We start from the raw sequence: 24,972 nt of genomic DNA, 5'->3' as shown, positions 1-24,972 counted from the left end.
TTCAGAGTGTAATTCAACACTGTAATGTCTTTGCATTTCCCTGATGAACATCAGTAAAAAGTAGAGATTCTATGACTCAGTTCTATTCCTTGATTTTTATTTGTGTTGCCTGAAAATCTACAAAATGTTTATTTTTTTGAGCCTTGATATACCCTTCTGAGAACCAGCCTATTCATTTCTGTCCTGTGTAATGGACATTTGTTTTTCGTCAATATCTTTTGACTTATTTGAGCTACCCTACTAAGTCCTGATGTGCTTAATAGAGGACATCCTGGGCTTTCCATTGATATCTCCTGAGTCTGGGTATTCTGTTTTAGTGCCAAAGAGGACGGAAATTGAAGAAATGTTCAATGGGAAGACTTTTTTTCCCTCGGTTCTCAGAAAATCTGGTCCTCAAACAGTACACCTATACTGCGCTTAGAGATCTTCATTTTAAATTTGCATGTAGACTAAGTATAACTTTGAATTCTGATGATCTACTCTGACCACTAAGTACTACCAGGGCTGCAGCTGAAAGAGCAAAAAACAAAATGATTTTCTATTTTAAATATAAACTTAATGAAATGCTTGATTTTAAGCCATCAGATTCTCTCGTGTCTCAATTTGGTGACGTAGTTGTAGTCAGATGTCCCACACCTTCCATGTGAACGTGCAGAGAAACCCAGAGTTAACTTAGCGAGTTGATAAGCAGCTTTGTATGACTGCTTATCTTGATTTCCAATGTTCAGTGAATCCAGATAACAGAAAGATAGCTGGGGTATGTTGAACTCTGCTCACACTAAACCTGATAACAGACGCAGAAGGACAGGCACCAACAGAAAGAGGAACAGACGAGGCAACACTGAGGAAACTAAAACAACTAAACATGAAGACATGAACCAAAACTAAAATGAAAAATGAAAATTAAAAAATGATAAAACGCTGTAATATCGCAAATACTTAAAGACACATAATGAAATCTAAAGCAAAACTCAACAAGAATCAGTTGCAGACACTGACAGTGTAGTTATACTTGTTCTACTTCTTCTACAAGGACTGGGATGCATGTGCAGTTGGCCCGTCGTAATGTAGTTTCTCAATGGCCAAGTCCAAAAAGCAGACTAGCAACAAAAACAAAAAGGTATCCTTGAGCTCGCTTTCTGATGATTGGGACCCGAGTGGAGCCTAGCAGAGTTGTGAACATGGAAAGCATCACAAAGGCTGTAAAGGATCTCCATACTGCAGGATAACTAATTACCTGGAGCTATTTTAATCCCACACACAAGACCAACAAAATTATGATTTATGTCATTTACTACTATTCTCTCCCTATGCAGCTGACGCAGGTTTATATCAATCTACACAGCAGCCTGTTGAACTGCATCTCTCTGAATGGAACCTATTTCAAAACTATGCGTGTGTCAGATTATGACGACACTGTCTTTTACTTTTCTTTTTTGTTTTGTAACTTTAGCAGTGGATAAAAACAGTGGTTAGTTTTTAACATTTTACTTTCGTAAACTTTAAGGTTCTTGATCATGACAGAGCTCGTATATTGAAACATTATTATTGATTATTGACTCATTGACAGCATCAAAGCTAAAAGCAGATTTTTTAAAAAAAAAGTTTTAACTATAAATTTACCCTTTATAGTTAAAACAGAATGGTTGGCATTTGTTCATCTTTGATTGAGTACAAATCAAGCAGTCCTGTATTATGTCTGTACAGAAGACAAATGCTAAGTACTTCCTTTCAGTCCTGCTGTGTGTATATTATTCTAAATTGTAGGAAAATGTCTTTAGAGAACAAATGGACAGACAAATTGGGACTCTCCTGGCAAATTGTCTCGATGCCAGCAGGTGTCGGCACAGTAACAGCATGTGTGTGCTGTGTTAATTGGCCCATCACATCTGCTGGCTGTAATTATGCAGTTGTGTAGTGCAGTGTTTTTGACAGGCTAAACGCGCCTGAATGATCACACAACAAACATTTTTCCACAAAGAAAAAAATAGTTTGAAATCTCTCTTAAGTATGTTTTTAAATTTTCTTGTCAGATATGCTCTTAATCTTTGTTCTATGATTTCTACGCCTAAAGTTTAGGAACTTTAGTAAATCTTACCCTAGTCCTTTAGTCTAGCTTCAGAGTTAATGTATTAGAATTGATATTTAGGTAAAGGTTATGTAAAGGGAACAAAAAGCGCATCTGGGATTTTAAAAAAATATATTTCATAATGGCAAAAAATACTATGTGTAATGTAGATACGATATTCTGTATGCAAATGCATGTATCTTCTACCATCTGCTGAAATGTGCCACTTCAGCAGTTTGTGGCAGCATGTAGTCGACACACAAACATAAATGACAGATGTACTGCCAAATTAAAGATTCAGTGATGTGTGTTCATGGAATATCTTCATCTTACGAAGACACACATATACACCATTGATCTTTTGAAAGTTTTCCCCTAAAGCCTGAAATTTAAACGTCGAAAACACAAACGCCTACACAAAAAAGTGGCCTAAGGCAGGTGATCATTAGGAAATAGTAGAAGAGATGTACAGAAAGGGTCAGCTGGAAAGAGAGAGAGATGAACTGATGACCAAAATTCAGAGTCTGCAACAATGACTACAACTTCAAGTATTAAAGTAATGGATTGAATGAACAACAGGGAAGCTAATTAAACAGTTGCATGGCCTTAAGGTGCTATTAGAAGAAAGGTCATTGGGTTTGTCATCAAAAAATGTTAAGCTGAAGTCTTGATGCTGCAAATGAGAACAGATGATTGAGGCTCCAAAATGTATAGGCTCCATCCTCTGGGGAGAAGGGGTGTGGTCAAGAAAGTCAAAGAAATCTGATCATTGGATTCATTTTCAATTTAAAATTCAAATTATAACCAAAAGTCACATTTCTTGATGCATGCTGAATCATCCAGGTAAGCAAATCTCCAAAAGTTGATTCTGTTCATCTGGACGTAGAAACACTGAAAACGCTACGCTACGTCCAGAATCAACTTCTGGAGACAAAAGACGTATTAGAATTTTTCTGGATCTGTAAATGCCATCCAAGCCTTCAAAGAAATCAGGAATGGTTGCTGAGGTAATTTGTAAAGTTTTAAAATGGAAATCTTGAGGTAAATGTGGAAAAGGTGATGTTGGTTTGACAAATGTCTGCCAGAAAGCAGAAGATTCAGAGTAACAACAAGGGATGAGAAGCGAAGAGAAGAAGATTAAGAGAAGCAAAGGAACAAATGAACCGCCTTCGCCAGGAGACGACAGAAGGGTGACAATTATGGCTTGCGGCTCTGAGAGTCCCGCTAAAACAAAAAAACTGTTCAGCATGTAAAGGTTTCTTTACAGCAACCGTCACTCAGTCTGCTGCTGTGAACAAAGTTAATGAACAAATCATAGTGACTGTCTCAACAATATGGAATACCATCCGAGTCACGCATCAGAAACGCTTGGGGAAAAGAGGAAGTGAGCAGGTGCCTTCCAGTGGAGCTTAATTTACTGAGGCAGAGGAGTTTCCATTAAAAACAATGTCAGCTTCTTTCATCTGTTACTGACCAGAATATAAAATGAATCTATAACATGATGCTTTTAGAAATCTATCGAAGCTCTTCTACTATATTGCTGAAGTCAGATGAATATAGTATGAGCGATAAAAGTGTTATTATGATCATTATGACTCTTCTGCCAATCATTTTCTTCTGCTTATACACTTCATGTTCAATTACTTCAAGTAACATAAGGATTGGAAGTCATGTTTCACATATATAAATGGATTGGCCGTCAAACACTGACAGTTTGAAATATATATATACCTTAATGCATTTAGTTTATGCTGACCATAAGACAGTGGAGATTTGCAGCCAAGTAATTTAAAATAGAAATTAGACTGTGTTTTGTATTTCCTTCTCCCTTCATTAGTTTTGGGTCACCAGCCAAGGTACCAAGGACATATGATGGTACAAAGGCGCAAAGGATACAAAGCTGGTACAGTTAAAAATCAAGAGCAACTCCAGTAAGTTGCTGTTGGTTGAACCACTGTCAACATTAGCTTCCTGTATGTTTATTTCTGACTCACATAGACAAATGTAACTTCAGTACCGAGACTACCAACCTACCTTCCTTCTTTCTCCTGCAGGCATTTTGGATCCCTGCTGGGAAACATGCATCCATTATGCAGAACTGACTGAAGGCTAGACACACTGTCTGAGTGTGTGTATCCATGTGTGTGTGGTTCTGTGTGTGTTTGTATGTGTGGGTAGATAAGTAAGCTTTTGGGTACCTGGTATCATCAAAGCAGCAGGCTGTCAGGTAACAGCACCAAGACTGAATTGCTTCTCTGGCTGAAGAAGGATTTATGGCTGAATCTTCAGTCAACATTACCACAGCTAGAATGGCCTTTTTTTCTCTTAGCAGTTTTTATCCAAGTTGATCCACCTGCCCATTTAATAGTATGGTGGAAAGTGATTAAAAGATATCATTTACAGCAACAGAAAAAAAAGGCTTATTTGTTTGTTTCTTAAATATGAGTTTAGGGGATTTATGACATGCCCACCACTTTGTTTTCCCAAATCTGTAAATGTTTGAACACACGTCTGCTTACTTTATGTCTCTAAAATGACAAAAACCTTGAGATCCAATAAACTTTTTCACTATAACACACAAAAGGCACAGTTATAGAAGTAGACATACAGGTTTTGACATGGCTGACAGACTAACAAACAGCTGCACTGGCAGATGTACCCACACACACACACACACACACACTAAACAGACAGAAGGTAAGTTTATGTGGATAAGATCTATAGCGAAACACATTTCCCACAGCCCACACAATAACTTTGTCTGCGGGTTACAGCCACCACAGGAAATCAAAGTGATAACAGACTGTGTGGTGACATGTGTGTATGCTCCTGCGGCAAGAGCTTTAGGGTTAATGATCTAACAAATGAGAAAGGATTCAACTCTGCATTGTTCTTGTGTCACTGTGAACAGTTTCTAACAAAAAACGTTGCATCAAACTTTTGTTTTCTTTTAAATGAAAAGGGTTTTTAGAGGAAACGTTTTTTTATAAAGCACCTTTATTAGAGTGGCATCAGAAAAATTAAAGGTACTCATCTAGATCACTGTCACCGTCACCAACACTGTAAAGATAAAGAAACTATGAAACACAAAGCAGCCAGTGTTTCTGGGGTTCCTATTCAAACAGTCAGTAAATTACAACACAAGTCAAATGGTTCATTCAGTCATTTATTAACTTAGTGGCAGGTCTTAACTATTGCACTATTTTGGTTTTGACGTCATGTGCACATTGCCCAAGAGCAGGTGGCAGTTTAGCTCACTGGGTGAGCAGGCGACCCAGGTTTGAGTTCAACCTGTGGCCCTTTGGTGTATGTCTTCCCCCTCGCTCACTCTCTCCACTGTACCACTATCCACTAAAGGCAAAAATATAATAATAAAAAAAACCTTGCCCAAGAGCTGCCATATTGAACAGGATACAAAGCACCGGTTGCTAGGGAAAAATGTGGTTGGTGGTTCCTGAAGGTTGCTGGTAGTCATTGGGTGACATTGGTTGCAAAGAAACTGCTGGACCAAAAATCTCCAGATGATTAATTTGCTTGCTAGCAGATGGTTGTCTGTAGTTTTCCATGTCATAGTAAACCTAAAAACAACTATATACACAGTGGACACTAACAGCATTTCTCAGAGAATATGAAATAGTATTTTCACCTTAAATCACCATTCCCAGTTCCTATAGGTTAGTTTTGCACAGCCAGCACAGCTTCACTGGTCAATCCAGTAGAAGACCTGAAGGTTCAGCTGCAGAGGACAGCCCAGGGATCTGGTGTCTGTGCCATGTTTTGCTGGCACAAGATGGACTTACACATTATCAGGCAATTTTAGCTGACTGCAGTTCCCATTGTGCCAATTTAATGTCAAATAGCAAGTATAAAAGAGGAAATGATATCAAAGAACAGTGGAGCTACAATCTTTTGAAGTCTAAAACTGACAAAAGAAGCACACTTTTGTTTTAAGCGCAGGCTAATGAAACAATAATGCAAAAATAGAACCATTTTGCATTTGAAATGATGTTAAAACTATACGGCTAACTTAGAGAGCTTAAAATAATCTGTATGTAGACATTTCTGTAAATGATGGAAAAGCAAAATGTATTATGCTTCTGATCCGAATGTGATAAACGCTGCTACAAAAAAAGAACACAGTTTATTTTAAAACCTTCAGATCACCTTCAATCAGTGCAAATGATGAATGTTATGCCTGATTACAGCTTAACGTCATCTGTCGACTGTATCCACTCCAAAAACTGACAGAGCCTGTTGCTATGCAGGAGTCTCACTTCACAAGCATTCCTCCCTTAAAAACACTGCTCTGGAGGTAACAAAAGAGCAACACACCACAGGACATGGTGACACGTGTGTGTGTGTGAGTGAGTGTGTGTGTGTGTGTGTGTGTCAGCTGCTACCCCTGTTATTACAGGGAGCAAAGAAAATTGCTGCTTCAAAGTGATAAGTACAGCCCTGTCTCTCCCTCTTGTTCCTGTTGGAGAAGCTACTTCTGCTTTGACTGACAGAGAGGAGAGAGCAGAGAAGAAGAAGAGGGGTCAACTGAGAGAACGACAGACGAAGGAACACGATGCTCGTTGTCAAATCACACTTAGGTATGTCACTGTAAATATGGTCATATCGAGAGCATAGGATAAAAAAAGAATTTGACAACAAACGTGCACACTGCAGATGCCAGCACCAAATGACAAATACTTATACTCAAAAAGCACCCTGTTCATACATCAAAACACACATCCAGTTAGCTGACCTTCATTTTGGAGCTGCTCCTGCTGAGCATTAAGACATGCAGGGAAGAGGAACGATAAAAGAGAGGAAAACGGAGCAAAACATAGGCAGTGGCATGAAAATAAAAAAGGCATATATGAAAGAGGGAAAAAAACTCAATGAAGGTAAGATAATGGAGGCTACCAGAAATGAAAGAGAAAGGATGTGTTTGTACCTTTTGGAGCGCCGCAGCATGCTTCTCTCAGGCAGCGAGAAATTGGAGAGCACCGTCCAGAAGGACTCAGACATGCTAACACTAGTGCAGTGCAATCATTGCTCTGACACGGCGACACTCGGCAGAGGACCCGGTCAACAAACAGACGCTGGCTTCCACCTGCCACACCGGCAACATCAAATGCGTGTGAGAGCTGTTAGTGTCTCTCCTCCCGCCTTCCCTCTTCTTATTCTCCCTATTCTGATCCTTTCTCGCTGCACAGTGCTGCCTCCTCCCTTCTGTCTTCTAACCCCTGTGTTTCTAAGTGGAGCTCAGCTGACTTCAGTTTCAGCTGAGACACACTTGTCATCGGGTCACAGATGCTCACAGACAGATATCTGAATGCAACCAATACAGGACTGATGCAGAAAAGAAACACTTTCTACTTAATTTAAGCACTCAAAGCATTTTCTGCTACAAGTGTCATTTACCCAGTTATACTAAAATCATGAAGCTATAAATGATTAAATCACACACACATTCATGCAAAACTTTGATTTATACCTAAACACTTGTGTAGGTACACACTCCAACACATCAGGAGCAACTTTCGGTTCAGTATCTTGCCCAAGGTTACTTCAATACATGGACAGGCAAAGCTGGAGATCAATCACCGACGTTCTGGGTGGTACAGTAGATGACCTGCCCAACCAATGAGTATGGGTGATATAATATCTATTTTTCAATTCTGCCATGTTGTTTATTCAATGGTCTTCATCCCTTTAGCATTGCCCGGCAAGACCATGAGTGTTTCTCCCAAACTCGTCTCTGTGTTACGTTGACGGTTCGATCTACTTGAGCAGAAGTCTGAACAAAGACCAATCAAGTATTCTTCCTAATGGCCAGCAGAAGACAACTCCTCTGATTGCAAAAGAAATCTAGATATGATATGGGAAAACAACCTTAGGAGTATTGACTGAGAATAGTCACCCTGTCGTCAGAGCATGTAGAGAGAAAAATGGCCCAATACTTTTCAGCAAATGCAAGGTAAGTTTGCTTTATCTCAGTGTGTGATCGGAGAACTTTGGAGAAAGAAAACACTTTGGACTGCTAAACTGTTTTCCTTACCTTAAAAAAAAAAGAAATGATCTTTTTCCATTTACTCGGGTTATGTGCACCTCAGGAGGTAGAGCAAGTCATCTACTAGTCAGAAGGTTGGTGGTTCGATCCCTGGCTGCTGCAGTCTGCATGCCAAATATCTTTGGGCTGCTCTCTATCCTGCTCGTTCATCTGAGAATGTTCGATAAGAAAACACTTACGTAGAAAAAAGTAGTTGCATGAAAGGGTGTATAAGGATGAATGTTCAAAGTGCTTTGAGTGGTCAGGTAGCGTGAAAAAGCGCTATAAAAGACCTAATCCATTTATCATTTTTGTATAATAATATTCTATATCTAACAATAACTGTAATATTGATGAGGTGATTTCATTTATTTGAATTCCAGCGGTCAACCACATTTGCAAGTCTGGTTATTTCATAAAGTCAAATTCAATGCAGAAGATTGTGTGTTGTTGTGTTTGTGTGAGTGTTTTTGTTTTCCAACATAAAAGATGGATTTAAACTAAAATTAAGAAGCTATAAACGATCAAACAAACAACCCTGCAATTGGAAGCTGCTAAACAAAGTGAGTTGCTCTTTAAAAACAGCAAAAGAGTGTTGTAAGTGCTTTCTTGTGTCACCAGATGAACACAGCTCATTAGTGCCGTTTGCTGGATGCTCTCAGCGGTCTGTCAGCTATAACACCAACAAAAGGTCGGCAAACTGAGTAATGGGGACAAAAAAAGAAGGAGAACACAACACACACCCCAAAAGACCAAACAGTTATGAGATGACACGCAGGGTGGGTCTTACCTCCAAAGGAAGGGGTTTCCCCACTGGTAAACAGGGGCTGACAGAGGGCCATCACAGTAACAGAGAGAGGGAGAGGAGGACGAAGAGGAGAGGGCGAGGTTGACTAGGGCGGGCTGAATGACAGAGGGATGAAAGGAAGAGGGGGAAAGCAGGTGCTGGAGGAGGCTGTTGTTGCCGTGGCAACGCAACTGAGCTGGTGACCAGATTCTGCCAAAAGAGGAGGGAGGGGAGGAAGATGAAGAGAAAAAGACGCAAGGAGAGATGTGTGACGATGTGTGGGTGTGCGCTGGGCGGTTTAACACCATCAACTCCCTGCCTGCTGTGCCTTTAGCTGGACCAGAGGAGCTACACTGTGACAATTTTTACACTACACTGAAACAAAGTTTAGCAAAACCTTCTTTGGTTACTACTCTACTGTTCTACTGTTCTGATTTTATATACTGTTTTGTTTGTTTGTTAATTAGTTTGTTTGTCTGCTTGTTTTAATCAATTTTAAATCATGCTTTTTACTTGTTTAACTTGTTTTTTCAAGATTTCTTTTACAAATCCGTCACTGCATTCTCCATAAAGCTTAAGATGTTTCTGTGTAGTGAGATAGTTGGGTGACAGCGTGCAGATAACAAGAATGCATCTATGGATGTAGAATAATTCTGATTCAATGGTAAGATAACAGTGGTGGTGAATGAGGCCTAATAGCACTTGTTTACCTGGGTAACCCCAGTTCTCTGACAATCAAGATAGGTATCTCACTATAGTAAGCACCTTCTGGTGTGACCAGTCATGGACACTAAACTACCACCACATCTTTCAAAGACAGACCAATCACTTCAAGGACACAGCATCTCACTCAATCTTCCCCCGAGTGATCGGGGATTTTCTTTGACTGGTACCTGCTGAGAGTCTGGAAATCACCACAATTCCTGAGTCGACCTATGAGCCAGCATTTTTTTCCCCTGGAAGGCAGATACACGATCGTGGCTCAAGAGTTAGGAGTTCGCCTTGTAATCGGAAGGTTGCCGGTTCGAGCCCCGGCTCGGACAGTCTCGGTCGTTGTGTCCTTGGGCAAGACACTTCACCTGTTGCCTACTGGTGGTGGTCAGAGGGCCCGGTGGCGCCAGTGTCCGGCAGCCTCGCCTCTGTCAGTGCGCCCCAGGGTGGCTGTGGCTACAATGTAGCTTGCCATCACCAGTGTGCGAATGTGTGTGTGAATGGGTGGATGACTGGATATGTAAAGCGCTTTGGGGTCCTTAGGGACTAGTAAAGCGCTATATAAATACAGGCCATTTACCATTTACCATACACAATAAAGAGAAGCCAGTATGGGTGAACATGCTTTCTCTTTCTAGTCCCTGTCAGTACTCTTGCGGCATCAGTTGGGATCAACTGAAAGCTTTTCAGGGAGTTTTTAGGACATCCTAATAATAATGAATTACAGTAGTCCAGCCTAGAATTAACAAATGCATGAACTAGTTTTTCAGCATCACGACAGGACATTTCTAATTTAAGAGATATTGCATAAATGGAAGAAATCAGCCCTACATATCTGTTTAATACGCACATTAAAGGACACATCCTGGTCAGAAACAAGATTCCTCACAGTGTTACTGGAGGCCAAGGTAATGCACCAGCTACCACCATGATTGGCACCAGTAGAAGCCATAAATACTAATGCTCAGGTTAGCAAGCAAATAGCTACACGAGCACAAGCTCACTTAATGTGCTAGCTTGATAAAGTTCAAGTTTTAAACAATTTGACACCAGCTTACCGGAAAAATATCGTCACAAAACAAAAATGTAATTACAAAGTAATAATTAATCCTGAAACAAAAACAAAAAATTACAATGGTTCAGGACCACTGAGGAGCTCTAGTGATCTGCACAGGAAAGAAAGCAATAATGCCTGGTGTTGGGCCAAGGGTTATTAAGGGAGGTGTTGAAGACTGTGTGTCCTTGAAGTGATAGGTCCGTCTGATACACACATATTGGTAGTGGATCTTCCACTCAGGTCACACCAGATGGTATTTCCCATAGAGAAATACAGAGTGACGCCTGAAAGAGAACACAGGCTCCCTCTCAGTTAGGGAGGGTTCCTCATCTGAACTAAACACCACGAACTTGTTGGTTGTGTAGAAACTATACTTTTTTCAGTAACCGGCTGACAGTATAACAATTATACTGCCTGAACATACACCACCCGAGCAGAAGTCACTACTAAGTGTCCCCAACATATTGTCTGACTGCCTGCAGATGTCCCCTCACAGCAGGTAGAAAGCCTCACATACTAACTTCTCACAGCCAGAGATGGCTGGACACAGTCTTGGATCAGCTTCAAAGAGCTCTGTAAGTACTCCCAGGGAGGCACCGGGTCAGCTGGTAGACTGAGCTAAGTCATAGCACTAATGTGGATAGAATTGGTCTGACTCAATCAGTTTTGTCTAACTCACTGGGTTACAGTGAGTGGTAGTGATAAGAAGCACACACTGTTTTAGGTTTAAATTCAGCTGTCAGTTGTCACAGCTATGCAGGGCAGAATGACCTTATGGTGTTGATCTCCACGTCCCCTCCCCCCTGCTGGATGGGGCAGAGTGGGAGAGACCACCTACTGGGAGGTCAAGGGCTGCACACATTTTAGTATCTGCAGTTTTTACCTAACATACTGTAAGGCCATCTGTGGTGTGCCTCTATAGTTTTTAACACACCAATTTTGGAAGCAGAATTAAAGACAAAGTCATCATCAAATGCTAGCCTGGAAACTAAGTCACACCAGCTGGCACAGCAGTGAAAAAACAACACTGTGTCCCAAATATTAGTGTGGAGCAGTCTGACCAGTAGGTTTTTGGAAGGTTTGTAGTGACAGTGTCACATAAAGTTGATTGAGATGAGCTGAAAAATACCACTGAATATTATGCAGTGTAAGATGATGCATGTTGCTTCTCTATATTAACACGAACATATCAGTCAACTCGAAAGCTTGGGGGTGGGGGGGTGGGGGGGGGGGGTTGTCTGTGCTTCTTATTTTAAATAACAGCAGTGTGCAAATTATTATATATAAATATTGCAATATATTATTATTATTAATATTTAATTATTCTGGAAGTTAGCTACAATATATCTTCTTAAAGGCCAGCATTGCCTCAATAATTTGTTCAAACCTCCACAGAAAGTAAGAAAAAACAACATTGGCTGTATACACATGTGAAAGAGTGCAAGCACAGAGTCACAGTAATCTGTTAAGCTGGTGAAGGATTTCCCTCCCTGCTGGGATCTCACTCTGATACCTTCTCGTGTTCATGGCTCCTCATGGTTTCCATTTCACTGACACACTATGTATGTACACTATGTGTGTTCAGCACTGTGAATGTATGTGGGTCATTGATGTGTCACCTACACAAAGTTTCCGTCTTTATTTGAAAATATTAAAGTTTAAATTGATATCAACATCTCACTCATGTATGCACTAACTTTCAATTCCCAAAAGCAATATGTAATTTTTTATATTTTATATCATCAATGCTTTTAATTCTCTTCTTTGGTATCAATTTTTTGTTGTCTTAAATGGATCATATGAATATTTAATATATGAAGAGACTTTGTCCAATGATGTCCAGTTTGTGAAATACAGCATGTGGGTAAACAATAAAAACATCTGTTGGGGATGTTATTTGAAATTAATGTAAAGACAAAGCTAAGCCTCTTAAACGTCTGGTTGGCCTGCAGTTTGCTAATGTTGCTAACTCTTTTTAAAGTGCTAAATGTACTGTGGACTGTGGGAACTTGGTCACTATTAGTGATTATGAACGTGCCATGAAGTACGAAGTGGCCCAACATCAGTTCCTGAGCTTGTCCTATTCCTATAAGCTTAAGATGAGCACTTTTCTGTTATTTTCCTCTTAAAATAGAGACTAAACAGATAAATCACAATATTCACATTATTGATCTTGAGGTGGTACTTGTATATAAGAATACCTCTGTCTGTTTAGCACAAATAAACGAGAAGGAAATGGGATACAGCTCTTGTTGTGTTGATATGAACCTAATCTTCATTCGCTTTCACACACAAATTTGAACATGCCGTGTACACACACTCTTACTGGAGGCGAAGTTGCGGGGCTCCTGATCGCTCCCTCCTCCTCTTCATCTTGTGTACTGGGACAAATGAATCAGCTGTAATCGTTAATAATCCACCCGCCTGTATCAGCTCATCTGTCGGTCAAATACATACTGACCACTGAGCAGCTCCTCCAAAGGACCAGAAACTCTCATGTAGTTTAGTTTTCCATGGGTCAGACTGCTGACAGCACCTTCATGTATAAAAGAATGAGCTTAGCCTGTGCTACGTCAGCACCTACTCTTATCTCCACACAGAGACTCAGCTGTATGAGGTATCTGGGGTAGACTGCTCTTCCACTGGCAAGCATGGGCTTGCTAATTCACAAACACACACAAACAGAGTGTGGAGCTACGTGCAAGCAACACACATATTTATCTGAGCTGGATAAACAAATTTGGTGTGTGTTACACAAACTCAATTGACCTTTCCTCCTTCTCATTTTGTCTTCCTCTGATGAATCCAAAGTCTGTTAAAAACACAAAAGAAATCCTTTTGTTTCTCTTCTTGCATAAAACGTAATCCCAAAGTCAGAGAGAACATTACGTTCTGTGTTGTCCCATCAAGTCAGAAAAGAAAAAGGACCAACTCCTTAGTTATCAGCTCCTGTTACCGCTCAGCCATAGCAAAAGTTTGGAGGAAGTGTCCTGCCTGCACGTCCCCAGGAACAGAGTGCCTGCCAGAACCTCCCCGGGTACAGCCGGCCCTGCTAATCTCCCTTCAGTTCCTTAAAAGTCTCAGCCTGTTTGGGATCAGACCGTCCAAGAGAACTGACTACAGAGGGACGGGTGAACAGAAGGCTCGAGGGAGGGGTCAAACAGGGAGGTGGGAAGATAAAGAGTGGAGTAAAGCCTGACGTCTCCTTCTGTGCTGTTTGGCTTGGCTTATTATGGGAGAATTTCTAGAGAACATTATATCTGGAGAAAATATAATGTTTGAAAGAGTGTTTTAATGCTTTTTAACCTGTTTAAACTTTTATTCCACATGGTTTTTCTTTTGGGGTTGTCTTTGTGTTTTGCTTTGTTTTTTTTGTGAGGTTTTTCTTGTGTTAGATTATGTAAAATAACTGACAATGACTGGGATATGTTAGAAATTAAACAGTTTAACAGAAAACACTGCTTAACCACTTTTCAAACTCAGTCTTATTTTTTATTCCTGTCCCATTTACCAAACTCCTACAAAGTCCTACAATTTTTATGGATTCAACCTAAAATTATTTTTAACCGACTCCTCTTCAGATGGTGTTTTTCTTTGGGTCAGGTTTTGAGCGTACGTTAACACCTAAAAGAGAAAAGTCAACACAGGAGACACTTTCATGATGCTATATTAGAGCATGTGTGAGGTACAGCTGTCCACTTTCTGTCTCTATTCTCATTTCCGAGAAGCTTTGGTACACTGCTAAGCGCGACGGGCTAAATGCAGCTCATAAGCCACATCGCTAAGTCATAAACAATGACTCCAATCACAGCTGGCTTTGGCTGCGTAGTGAAACACATGCACACACAGTTCGGTTCATTTGGAGTGATTACTGAGCTAATATAGAAGCTGCAGCAGGACACGAGAATGCCATTAGAAACTATACTGGGTCTTTGTGTTTGCCTCTGGACTTGGAAAAGTTAGATTAAGGGGTCTGGTGGGGTCAGAATTTATTAGTGGAAGTTAAAATTAAGGTCACTGAGGATTCTCACAAAATAAAAGTGAGCATGAGTGTCACATGATTCCCCCACTGAGCTCCTTTGCAAGCCCCCAAACAAAGAACACTTTTTCTAAATGTCATCTTGCATGTGTGTAACTGACCTTATCCCATCTTGTTACTGACGTTTGAACACAGCAAGTTTAACATGGAGGGGTGAAGCCAAATTGTAATTCAATTAGAATTTTTTAGTACCAGAATAATAAAGTAAAATCAACTGCTTATTCAGGCCAGTAGATGGTGCTGCTGAGTTTCTAGTGAGGTAAGCAGAGTTGAGATTGCTCATTAAACAAACATGGTGGGCTCTGAGGAAGAAGTTAGAACAACCATCTGAGTTTAATTTAAACTCATGGGCTTCTTTTGGATTTTTTAACAACGCTGGGACAAAGAGACGGAAATGAAAAACAGCCTAATATTCACGGAACCAATGATCAGCTCTGTAGAGTCAAAGATTCGAAAGGAACAATGGGAGGGGGAAAAGTTGTTTTGGGGTTGTTGCTACAGCAACCATTTTTATACTTTGAGTGTTTGTTTGTTTAAATTTACCACAATTTTGGTGGGCTGGGATCAGAAAAGAGTTCAAACATTGGGCACAATTTTATACACCACCAGAGCCAGGAGGAAAAAAGATCTAAAGAAATACACGTTTACATCTTATGCTCTGGGTTTGGTCACGATTTTAGCAGCCTTTCTCAGTACTGCTGATGCTAAATATTCCTTAAAATATTCCTAAAAATGCATTTCATTTCATATGATTTTCTCATCATACTTGGAATTGCAGCCTCACAGGCCTCAAATGCCTGGAAAAGATGAAATATACATCAGTAGTTCCCACGTTGCTCATTAATGGAAGTTGTTCATGTGAGACGAGGGTTTATCCTGGAAGATAATGCGAATTGTGAAGATGATTGTGGGAAATCTTTTGATTTGCAAGTAACACAGAAACCATCCAATCTTAGCTAAATGGTGTTTACTTTAACCAAACAAAGAAGTAATGAATATCAATGTTCATTGAGAGTCACATCAAACAGAGTCAACACCTTGTGTATTAATGTGATTGGCCAATAAAGCTGATTCTAATATAGGGCTTCAGCTATCATAGCAGACAATGATGCAAATATTTTAGTGATCCTGTGAAATCAACTTGCAATTTCTCTGCCTTTGAAATGGAAGCTCAAAGATGGGGGCCAGGTCTGAGACCACTTGCCATTTTCCAGCTGACTTCGGTGCATAGATATGCCAAATAAACTGGGAACAAATGGCAATAAGGCAGTTTCTGATCAATCTGGGTCAAGCTGGCATGTGCAATCTGTTTGCGATAGTGCTGCCGTGATAAACTGTGATAAATCTCAAATCTACTGCTGTCTGTTACAAATCTGTTCATCAGATGTGTAGTGCTGTACCAAAGCCAGCGACAGACTTCCCCATACCACACTGCACCACACGTCAGGTGTGACTATCTGCCACAGACTGGGCTGTTTCTAAAGAGGGCCGGTTCTCACACAGAGCCTTTTTACTGTACCTGAACATTACAAGCACTTTATACAACATGCCTCATTCATCTAATCACACACATTCATACAAGCATCTTCTGCTTCACACTCTGATAAATACACTGATTCTTTGGTACGCAAAGCAGGGATCAAACTACTGTGCTACAGCAAATTTATAATATACAATTATTAAAAAAAAATAGATGCCACTAGTACTGTACCTCATTTCCCCAAGTATGCCTCTTTTTATAAGACAAAATGAGACATGCTTTCTGGTGTTAGATGCACTGTAAACTACTCTAACAAACCTTAATAGCTCTGATTTGTGTGTTTTGTCGTTTCATGGAGCAGACAAGCAGCTACTTCTAATCTGTTCTAGAAAGCCCAAAAATTCTGTGCAATCATTTTCCAACCAGTGTTTTCCTGGTCATATGGAGATCATCGTCCTAATTTTATTCTAGTTTAACTAAAGCTTCATAGATTACTTTTTAATGACAGTAGGCAAGAATATATAATATTACCCAACACTAGTGCTGCTAGGGAAAACATTCCCTCAAGACATTTTTTAAGATATCAAGTTCTTGAGGAAGGCAAGAGGAAGGTTGCGAAGCATTTGATTCCTCATTTCCTAATGGACATGGAAGTTAACTTAACCTCCATCATTTCTGTTGAGACCTGCAAGAAAAAGTAATCGTTTTGAGAGAAGGTTCTTCTCTTACACTTTCCAGGAAGAAACAAGAAACCCTCTGCAGGACTGCAGAACAGCTTTAGGATGACTGAGCACATTCTGGCAGTGATTTGTTCTACTGTGAACCCACATCGGCACAAATATGGCCAAGAAAGACTCAGAAAACCTATAAAATTCAGAAAAAGGTTTTTTCAGTGAACAGAGAGACAAGACTAATTAATTAAATGACACAGGTCATGTGTGATTATAGCCCAGAAGTAATTTAAAATTCCTTCTGAGCTATAATCAGCAGAGGTATGTTTGTTAAATAAAGAGGGAGAGAAATGAATGAAAGAAAAACTGCTTTGGACATGTTACAAGAAGAACATAGTACCAGTATGAGGAAGAATGACTGAAGTGATTACACTGACCAGCTGATCTACCACAGAGTAACTCCATGCTGAAGGTTTTGCAAAGGCTCGCAAACTCCACATTACCTCAACATCAAGATAAATACAGAGAGACCTCAAAACACTGTCAAGGGAATGTGACTAAAGTGCAAACGCTTTTAATAATTTCTCTCAAAATATTAAACAAGTGCTTAAATGCCATTCTAGTGCAATCATCTGAACTGTTATGATGACTGCACTAGAATGGCATTTTCCCCAATGCATCTCTGACTTTTGGTAGGACTTATCAGCATGACATTACATTAGAACTTTGCCACGCACACACGCACAAAAAGATATAAATAGGCCTAAGCACACAAACAAACTTAGTGGCCTCTAAATAATAGCTCTTTATCCCTTCACTTGAAGCTCTGCTCAATACTAATGACCACTAAAGATGAAATTTAGGATGAAAGACATTGTTTTCCAAAGAAATTTAAAGGACCCGTACAGTCAGAGGTGTGTATAAAGTTGATTGCTTTGCACCATAAAAACGTTCCAACCATTTCCATATAAGGCTGGAAATAGACAAAAGGCAAAGAGAATGATGGGTACTTACAAGCTGCCTCTTCTGGGAAGGCTCAGTTCCTTCTGAAAAAAAAAAAGGCAGAAAGAAAGACATGGTGTCAATACTTGTAGCATTTTCCATTTGTCATTGTATGTCAAAAGCACTACATCTCTTTAGACATGACGAAATATCAGTTGGATCTTTTTGACCAAAAAGTGTCACTGTGACATAATTTATACAGGCAGCTTCAACATGAGACCCCCGGTCATTGTGGTTCAGTGCGACCAATATGACACCTGCGTAAGGGATTGAGACTTTACTGCTCAACCAAATGTTCTGATTAACAATTTCACTTCATTTCATTGCTGTCTTTTTGGCACATTTTTATCATTTGCCTTCTTTCCCACATGCTGAGACAACGTCTGACTTTTGTTGAATGACAGTGAAGAAAGCAGCAAGAACTATTGCAAATTCAGCATCACTATCTTGTGCTGTGGATGCCACGCCCAATGCAAAACTGCATGTTTACACGAAGTCAAAGCCAGGTGAAGTCAAAGCTGTTTTTAGTCATGTTTTGTTCAGTTATTTATGAAGTCTTGAAAAATGGCCTCAAAAAAAGAAAGCTCATTATTACGAGACATAACAGCAGTTAAAATAACAGCAGTTTTATTGGTTAATGGAGCTTAAAAAAAAAGGAGGGTACATGAGAGTAAGAAGGTTTTACGTGAGATCAAATATGACTAATGTCTCCTTTAATTCTCACTGTATTTATTAAAGAAAGGAGTTATTATGGTCGCATTCATTCAAAAGCACTATGTGCTTCACATTCTAAATGCCTCTCAGTATTAACAATATGTTCCACCTAAACATACTCATTGTAGCACCTTTAATTTATTAGGATACTGTCATTGTTTAACCTCCTAGGACCTGGCGACCACATATGTGGACATTTGGGTTATTTAGACCAAAATACTCAATTTAGCTCTACAAGGGCCTGATATCCACTTACGAGGACATTATGCTGCTACTGTTCTATCGAAGTTTTAAATGAATATCCTCATATGTGGCTCTCATTTCTCTTAGAAACAAAAATCAGGTTAAAAAAAAAAAAATTAGGTATTTCTTTGTTTTTACATTCATCGGGCCCCAATATGCCCAAATATCAAAGAGAAATCAAAAATGCATGCAGTGGAAGAGTTCGGGTCTTAGAAGGTTAAACATCTGGCATTCAAACTGAAGTCAAGTAACTTTTACTGCGTTGGTAACGTAAATGTAAAATGAACGCGTGCGTTCAATCAAAGATTGACAAGAACTCAGTTTACAAAATGGTGAGTTTATTTGTTCAAGTGTGATGTACTGTCAACAAGTGACCACACAGTGGCAGTGCAGTGCTTTTACAATCATGGGTAGGCACCAACACTCATAAGTTGAGAAGTAATGAGGCAAAACAAAAAAGCAACTCATAAGAAGCAACAGACATTTCCAAGTGTGAGCACGTAAGCAGAGTCTTGATTTATATTGAGTATTACTTTCTTTAATGCATGAATGTCAGTATGAGTGAAACAGTGTTGCCCAACTCAGCCCGAAAGCAACATTACAGCCCTCATAGAGAGCACGTTTAGTCAATACTGCTAATCAGTGTTTCTGTGGCAGATATCAGGTGTGTGTGTGTGTGTGTGTGTGTGTGTGTGTGTGTGTGTGTGTGTGTGTGTGTGTGTGTGTGTGTGTGTGTGTGTGTGTGTGTGTGTGGTATTGTCCTATAGCTTAAGCTGATAGTTGCCCAACTCAGCCCGAAAGCAACATTACAGCCCTCATAGAGAGCACGTTTAGTCAATACTGCTAATCAGTGTTTCTGTGGCAGATATCAGGTGTGTGTGTGTGTGTGTGTGTGTGTGTGTGTGTGTGTGTGTGTGTGTGTGTGTGTGTGTGTGTGTGTGTGTGTGTGTGTGTGGTATTGTCCTATAGCTTAAGCTGATAGACCCTGACGAAGTGTTAATGGTGTTTTTCCAACTACAACGGTTGGGAACCCGGCAAGCCACAGTTTAAACATCTGATGATCTCCCCTACACACATGCACACACACACACACACACACGCACACACACACAAAAGAAAAGTGCTGACATGACAATTTCTGTTTGCTTTGAAACCATCCCTGGAAATATTAATTTACCAACTGATTAGAACTACAAATAAAAAAATAACGTTTATTTTTTTTATCAATTACTTATCTTACAAACAGTGGTTTATGTCTGAGTGTCTGCACCATTTAGAAAATTATACTACATCTGAAACATTACATTTTTAGATGACCATCTAAATGCCCACATCCATAGATGTATATGACTAAGCATAACTGTGATTTTGTACATCAGGGTTTTGGTTCAGCCATGGCAGGGATGAAAAATGCAGCACCCCCTAATCAGGATCAGTTTCAATCTTGTTCTTTGAGTTTTAAAGTAATCATTCACTGCCACATTGATTTAGAAGACTCTCTATCAGGAGAGAGAGAGAGAGAGAGAGAGCGAGAGATACCTCTTGGCTCTGTTTTTAAACCTGGGACGTGGGACGGCTGTGTGATCTGAGTCAGATAGGCTCTCTTCATATCTCTCTGCACAGATAAGCTTAATGGGCATAATGGAGTTCAGCTGAAGTAGAGTGAGTGGGTGAGTGAGAGTGCAGCAGAAGTCTGCAGAGGTGTGCTATGATAACATCAATCAAAATGTGGCTATTGGTTTTCACTTAGCCAAGCACAGAACAGAATCACAAATTGACCAATTAGCTTGTTTGTGTGTGTGTGTGTGTGTGTGTGTGTGTGTGTGTGTGTGTGTGTGTGTGTGTGTGTGTGTGTGTGTGTGTGTGTGTGTGTGTGTGTGTGTATCTGATTGTATCTGTATCTTGTATCTGATTATTTTCCTGACCAATGATTTGAGTCATTCGGGTATATTAAAAAAAACATTTTAGTTAAGGGATGAACCAGTGTTGTGTCTTCATATAACAAACGCCTTGACAAAGAAAATTTTAAACTGCATCTTTAGGCGCTTAGTTACTAGCAGGTTGTGACAAAAACATATTTGCTGTTTCCATCTCTTTAGTTGAGTGCACACACAAAAAAAGCCAAAAATAAGTCCCAAAGTTGGTACAGTTTATCTTGACATGCTGTGTGGTGTACCCTTAAAAACCTGAAGAAATTAAATAAGCAGGAAAAAAAATGACAGCAGGCGAATAGCAACACAGAATTGAGGAGAAAAATGCAGCAAAGACCGCACACAGAACCCATAAGATTGGTTCTGTGCTACTGTTCGCTGAAGACTAATCAGAAATGGTTCTTAGTGGACGGGTGGCTGTCAGGAAACCATTCTTAAGGAAAGGAGGGATGAAGTTTGCCAAATTACACAAGAACTGGAGTCAAAATCAGAAGTAACAGGTTTTATGGAGTCATGAATCCAAATTTGCTATTTTTGATTCAAATCGTCATCAATATATATGGAGTATATATATAGAGAGAGAGGCGCAAAAGTGAGTGTCTACAGCCATATTTAAAACCAAAATGATTATGAACACAGAAGAATGCTGATGTTGATCCACCATAAGTGTCTTACTGGCTTCATTTTTCAGCAGGACAATGATTTCAGACACATTACCACTGCATTAAAAGCATACATGGACAGAAGCACACAATGGAACTATGAGTCATGGATTGGAGTCCTTAACTTTACTGGATCAGTATTGACAGAGACTGGAACAAAATGAAGCCGATACCTATTGTACTTCTAGAAGTTTGGAAAACTATTCTTGAAGAGAAGTTAAGAAAATGACAAGAAAACTTACCTAAGAGAGTCTAGGGTATGATGAAGAATTGAGGTGGCCATACCAAATGCTGACTGTCACGCTCAAAAGAATTTTACACTTTTTGCTTTAGCCTTAGATACTGTGTTTCCGTGTCTGTTAGGGCATACTTCCATAAATTATTGCAGCCATTCGTACCTTCAGGCTGTCTCAAGATTTTTGCACAGTACAGTTAATCACTAACCATATCACTACGCCTGTTACTTTTAGGCCTAAAGACTTAGGGCCATTACACGCCAAGCACACTGCGAACCTGTCGTTAAGGGTACATGAGAGACACACGCCAAACTCATTGTGTTTTTGATGGGGGGGGAAGGCACTTTGAAAATAATAAAGTCAACATCAAGCAATGATGATCCTGATGTTAAAAAAAATAATCAGGCTTAAAAAACAGAGATTATCCATTCTCATAAGAAGGCAGCAGCACTGAGATTACTTTTACCATTCCCATATCATTGCATAGTATCCGGTTGTTCAGTCTGACGTCACTAGCCGTGTCTGGGTCTAAACTCCGCTGCAGGTCCATATATCAAACGATCACTATGGCATTACTGAGAGTTGAAAAACTGTCTAAAGTCTTTCATCTTTAATAAAATGATCAGTGTTCTGCTCTACCAGGTGTAACAATTGAGTTTAACATCCAGGCATCCATGAAAACGGAATTTATGACATTTAACGGAGTTAGAAGTTAGCAGGGAGTTAGCTCGCTAGCTTCTATCTAAATACAATATAGCATGTCCTGACTGCGGGGTTTTGGAAACAAATTAAAACGTACAGCTCTGTTATCACTTCCAGCATAAATGAAGACAGAAAACTAAACAGCAGTGACGTTTGTAGGGTTACTGAAGTTGGGCTAGCTGGTATATAATGATGTGCTGCGTGACCGCTAGCGACACAGCTATACTAGCATAATATAAACAAGCTAACTTTTTTCCCACTCGATAAAAGTTAACGTGAGTGTTCTCGGAGGTCAGAAACAAATGTAATCGCATGGCAAGATGCTGTAAAAGGACCAAACTTCAGCCAGGAGAACAACTGAGATAATCCATCCACAATACGAGGTTAGTCATTCATATACTGCTGCATGGGCTGGGCTGTAGTTACATCCTAAGGTTTTAAAAACTGAGCTTAAATAAATGATTAGCGGTAATAAAAGCCGAGGGAGGTCAACAGTGATCGCTGACTGTTTTAGGAGCTTTTTGAGATCAAATAGAAGAAAATACATAACATTAAACATGTTAACAACACAAAAGCCATATTAAACGCAGAGTACTTTAGGCCCGGAAGTAGGATTCGTCGCGTCATCACTGAACAACCGGATTGATGCATGTTTTAATCTATGATCGCACTTGTTGCTGAATGCAGTTGTCTCATTGGGGCCGATTAATCGGTTCTGACCAAACAAAAATCTGAAAAAAATCAAAAAACAATATTAAATAAAATTTACATATTCTTAAAAAACTCTTCCCTACCTTTGTTATCCATCTTCAGCGTCTCAACCTTCATGTTATTACCATTACATTAGTCTCTACCTGTTTTGTACTTCACCCCCTCACTTTAACTCTCCTGTTTGCATTAACAGCAGAGAGGAAAGCGACAGGAAAACGGAAAAGAGGTCTGTCTGTGTGTTTAAGTACTTTAAGCTCTTATCAGCCATCCGCCTACACAGAGATCTGTAATGTGAAATGATGTTCGTCTGAAACATTTGTTTGAAGGTTTATTGCTTTATATTGTATGTTTTCTGTGTTTTGCAGCTGTTCATATATGATAATCAATAATAATAGTCAGAGGGAAGCCTGACAAGGGTGACAGAACTGTTAAGGTGATGTTCTTTTTATAAAATGTTGTGTTCGTTTTGTGCCACATGTAGTGGGAACTTTCCACATAGTTCAGATTTTATCTTGTCCGAACACAGAATATTTTCCCAAAAGTCTTACGGATCGTGGCACTTGATAAAAAAAAAGCCAGTGGGATTAGTTTATGTGTTTGCATTTTTGCAGAAAATACAAGTTTATGTATACTTACTTTAGCATGATAATCTCCACAAATAACACAACTTGTGATTTAAAATGACAGAGGAAATGAAAGCGGCTATAAAGAATCTACACCACTTTCACATGATATCAGTATCACCAGCACTAAGGTTCTGTGTTCCCAACAGCTTCTGCAGCTTCATTTAGCAATATGTTAGCAAATGCCTACTTCATTTCAACTTTCTTGTGCTTCAACCACAAGAAGATTACTAAAACATGTAGTCATGGCCCACAGAGCTCTGATTTAATTATTGCAGACTCAGAGGAGACAAACACAGAGTCAGCCGTAAAACACATTTTTAACTGACTGATTTTACTAATGAATCTATCTGGGTCCCATCTTAGGACTTGCAAAGCTTAGTGCCAGAAGCACCTCATACTGGTAGTCTGTGATTCTGCCATTCCAGACAGCTGTGGTAGTCAACAATCATCGGTGTATTCATGGCAGCCTCATAGTGATTTGCCAAGTGTGTGATAGATAGTTCAGGAAATGGAGCAACAGCAAACCCATTACAGCCAACTGGGGCTGAGCTGACACACTGTCAGCAGGTGAGAGAGATAAAGAGTCGAGATTCTCCAACAAACACCTAATAGACAGGAGGGCTGACCATCACCACACAGTCAGATGGGACTGGGCAGCTGTTTTCTGCTGCACCACTCCTGCTGATTGTACTGTAGCAGTGAGTGAGCTGATTCAGCTGAAACCAGTCCCATTCTTAACTCTTTGAATGTGTGCTCTCAAATTTGCTCTCAAATTGTACAGAGAGCACTTCCAAGGATCAAAATCAAGTCATAAAAGGGCTTCTATCGAGGGATCTGTACTAAAAACTGTCCAGAGGTGCACAAGAAGATGCCACTAAACATTAGATTGGCCAGATTTAAATCAGGTGTCTTTGTAAAAGAGAATTTCAATTCTGAGAAACATGAAAATAAAAATGTGACTGTGAAACAAGCAAACAAAACATTTTTCATGTTTTCTTACGAATCAAAACACTAGCTCGGTGGTATCATCATACTTGCAAGCTCTGATAACAAACACTCACCCAGACACAAAAGCAGCAGCATTTATTCAAGAAACAGGTCTTTAGTACCAAAGAGTCCCATGAGAATAGCTTTTCTTCTGAGTGTGTGTTACAGTGCGCGTAGACTATGTGCAAAATGTCTGCATCTAACCAATTTATGTGCACTGCATGCACACAACTGTGCCACCCAAGGGCCTGATCATAATAACATGTTGTAGTTCAACTAAAAACATGCAATTAACTGGAGGATGC

The 24,972-nt window shown here is 39.8% G+C and overlaps 1 protein-coding gene across 10 annotated transcripts in view; it reads right to left on the bottom strand.

Moving 5' to 3' along the window:
• Positions 1 to 24,972, bottom strand: part of mast2 (microtubule associated serine/threonine kinase 2) — a 145,490-nt gene that overhangs the window by 51,159 nt on the left and 69,359 nt on the right. For 6 of the 10 annotated variants that reach the window (XM_080887876.1, XM_080887879.1, XM_080887880.1 and 3 more), the window contains one exon: positions 17,868 to 17,899. In XM_080887876.1, coding sequence (XP_080744002.1) covers positions 17,868 to 17,899 — 32 coding nt within the window. Of the gene's footprint in view, positions 1 to 8,898; positions 9,106 to 12,989; positions 13,758 to 17,867; positions 17,900 to 24,972 lie in introns of those variants that run through there. The other 4 variants (XM_080887881.1, XM_080887877.1, XM_080887882.1 and 1 more) reach the window with 3 other exon arrangements.

The sequence above is a fragment of the Rhamphochromis sp. 'chilingali' genome, assembly GCF_963969265.1.
Source record: "Rhamphochromis sp. 'chilingali' genome assembly, chromosome: 7".
Lineage (NCBI taxonomy): Eukaryota > Metazoa > Chordata > Actinopteri > Cichliformes > Cichlidae > Rhamphochromis > Rhamphochromis sp. 'chilingali'.
The sequence above is the reverse complement of the archived record's forward strand: the minus strand, read 5'-3'. Positions and strand labels throughout refer to the sequence as shown.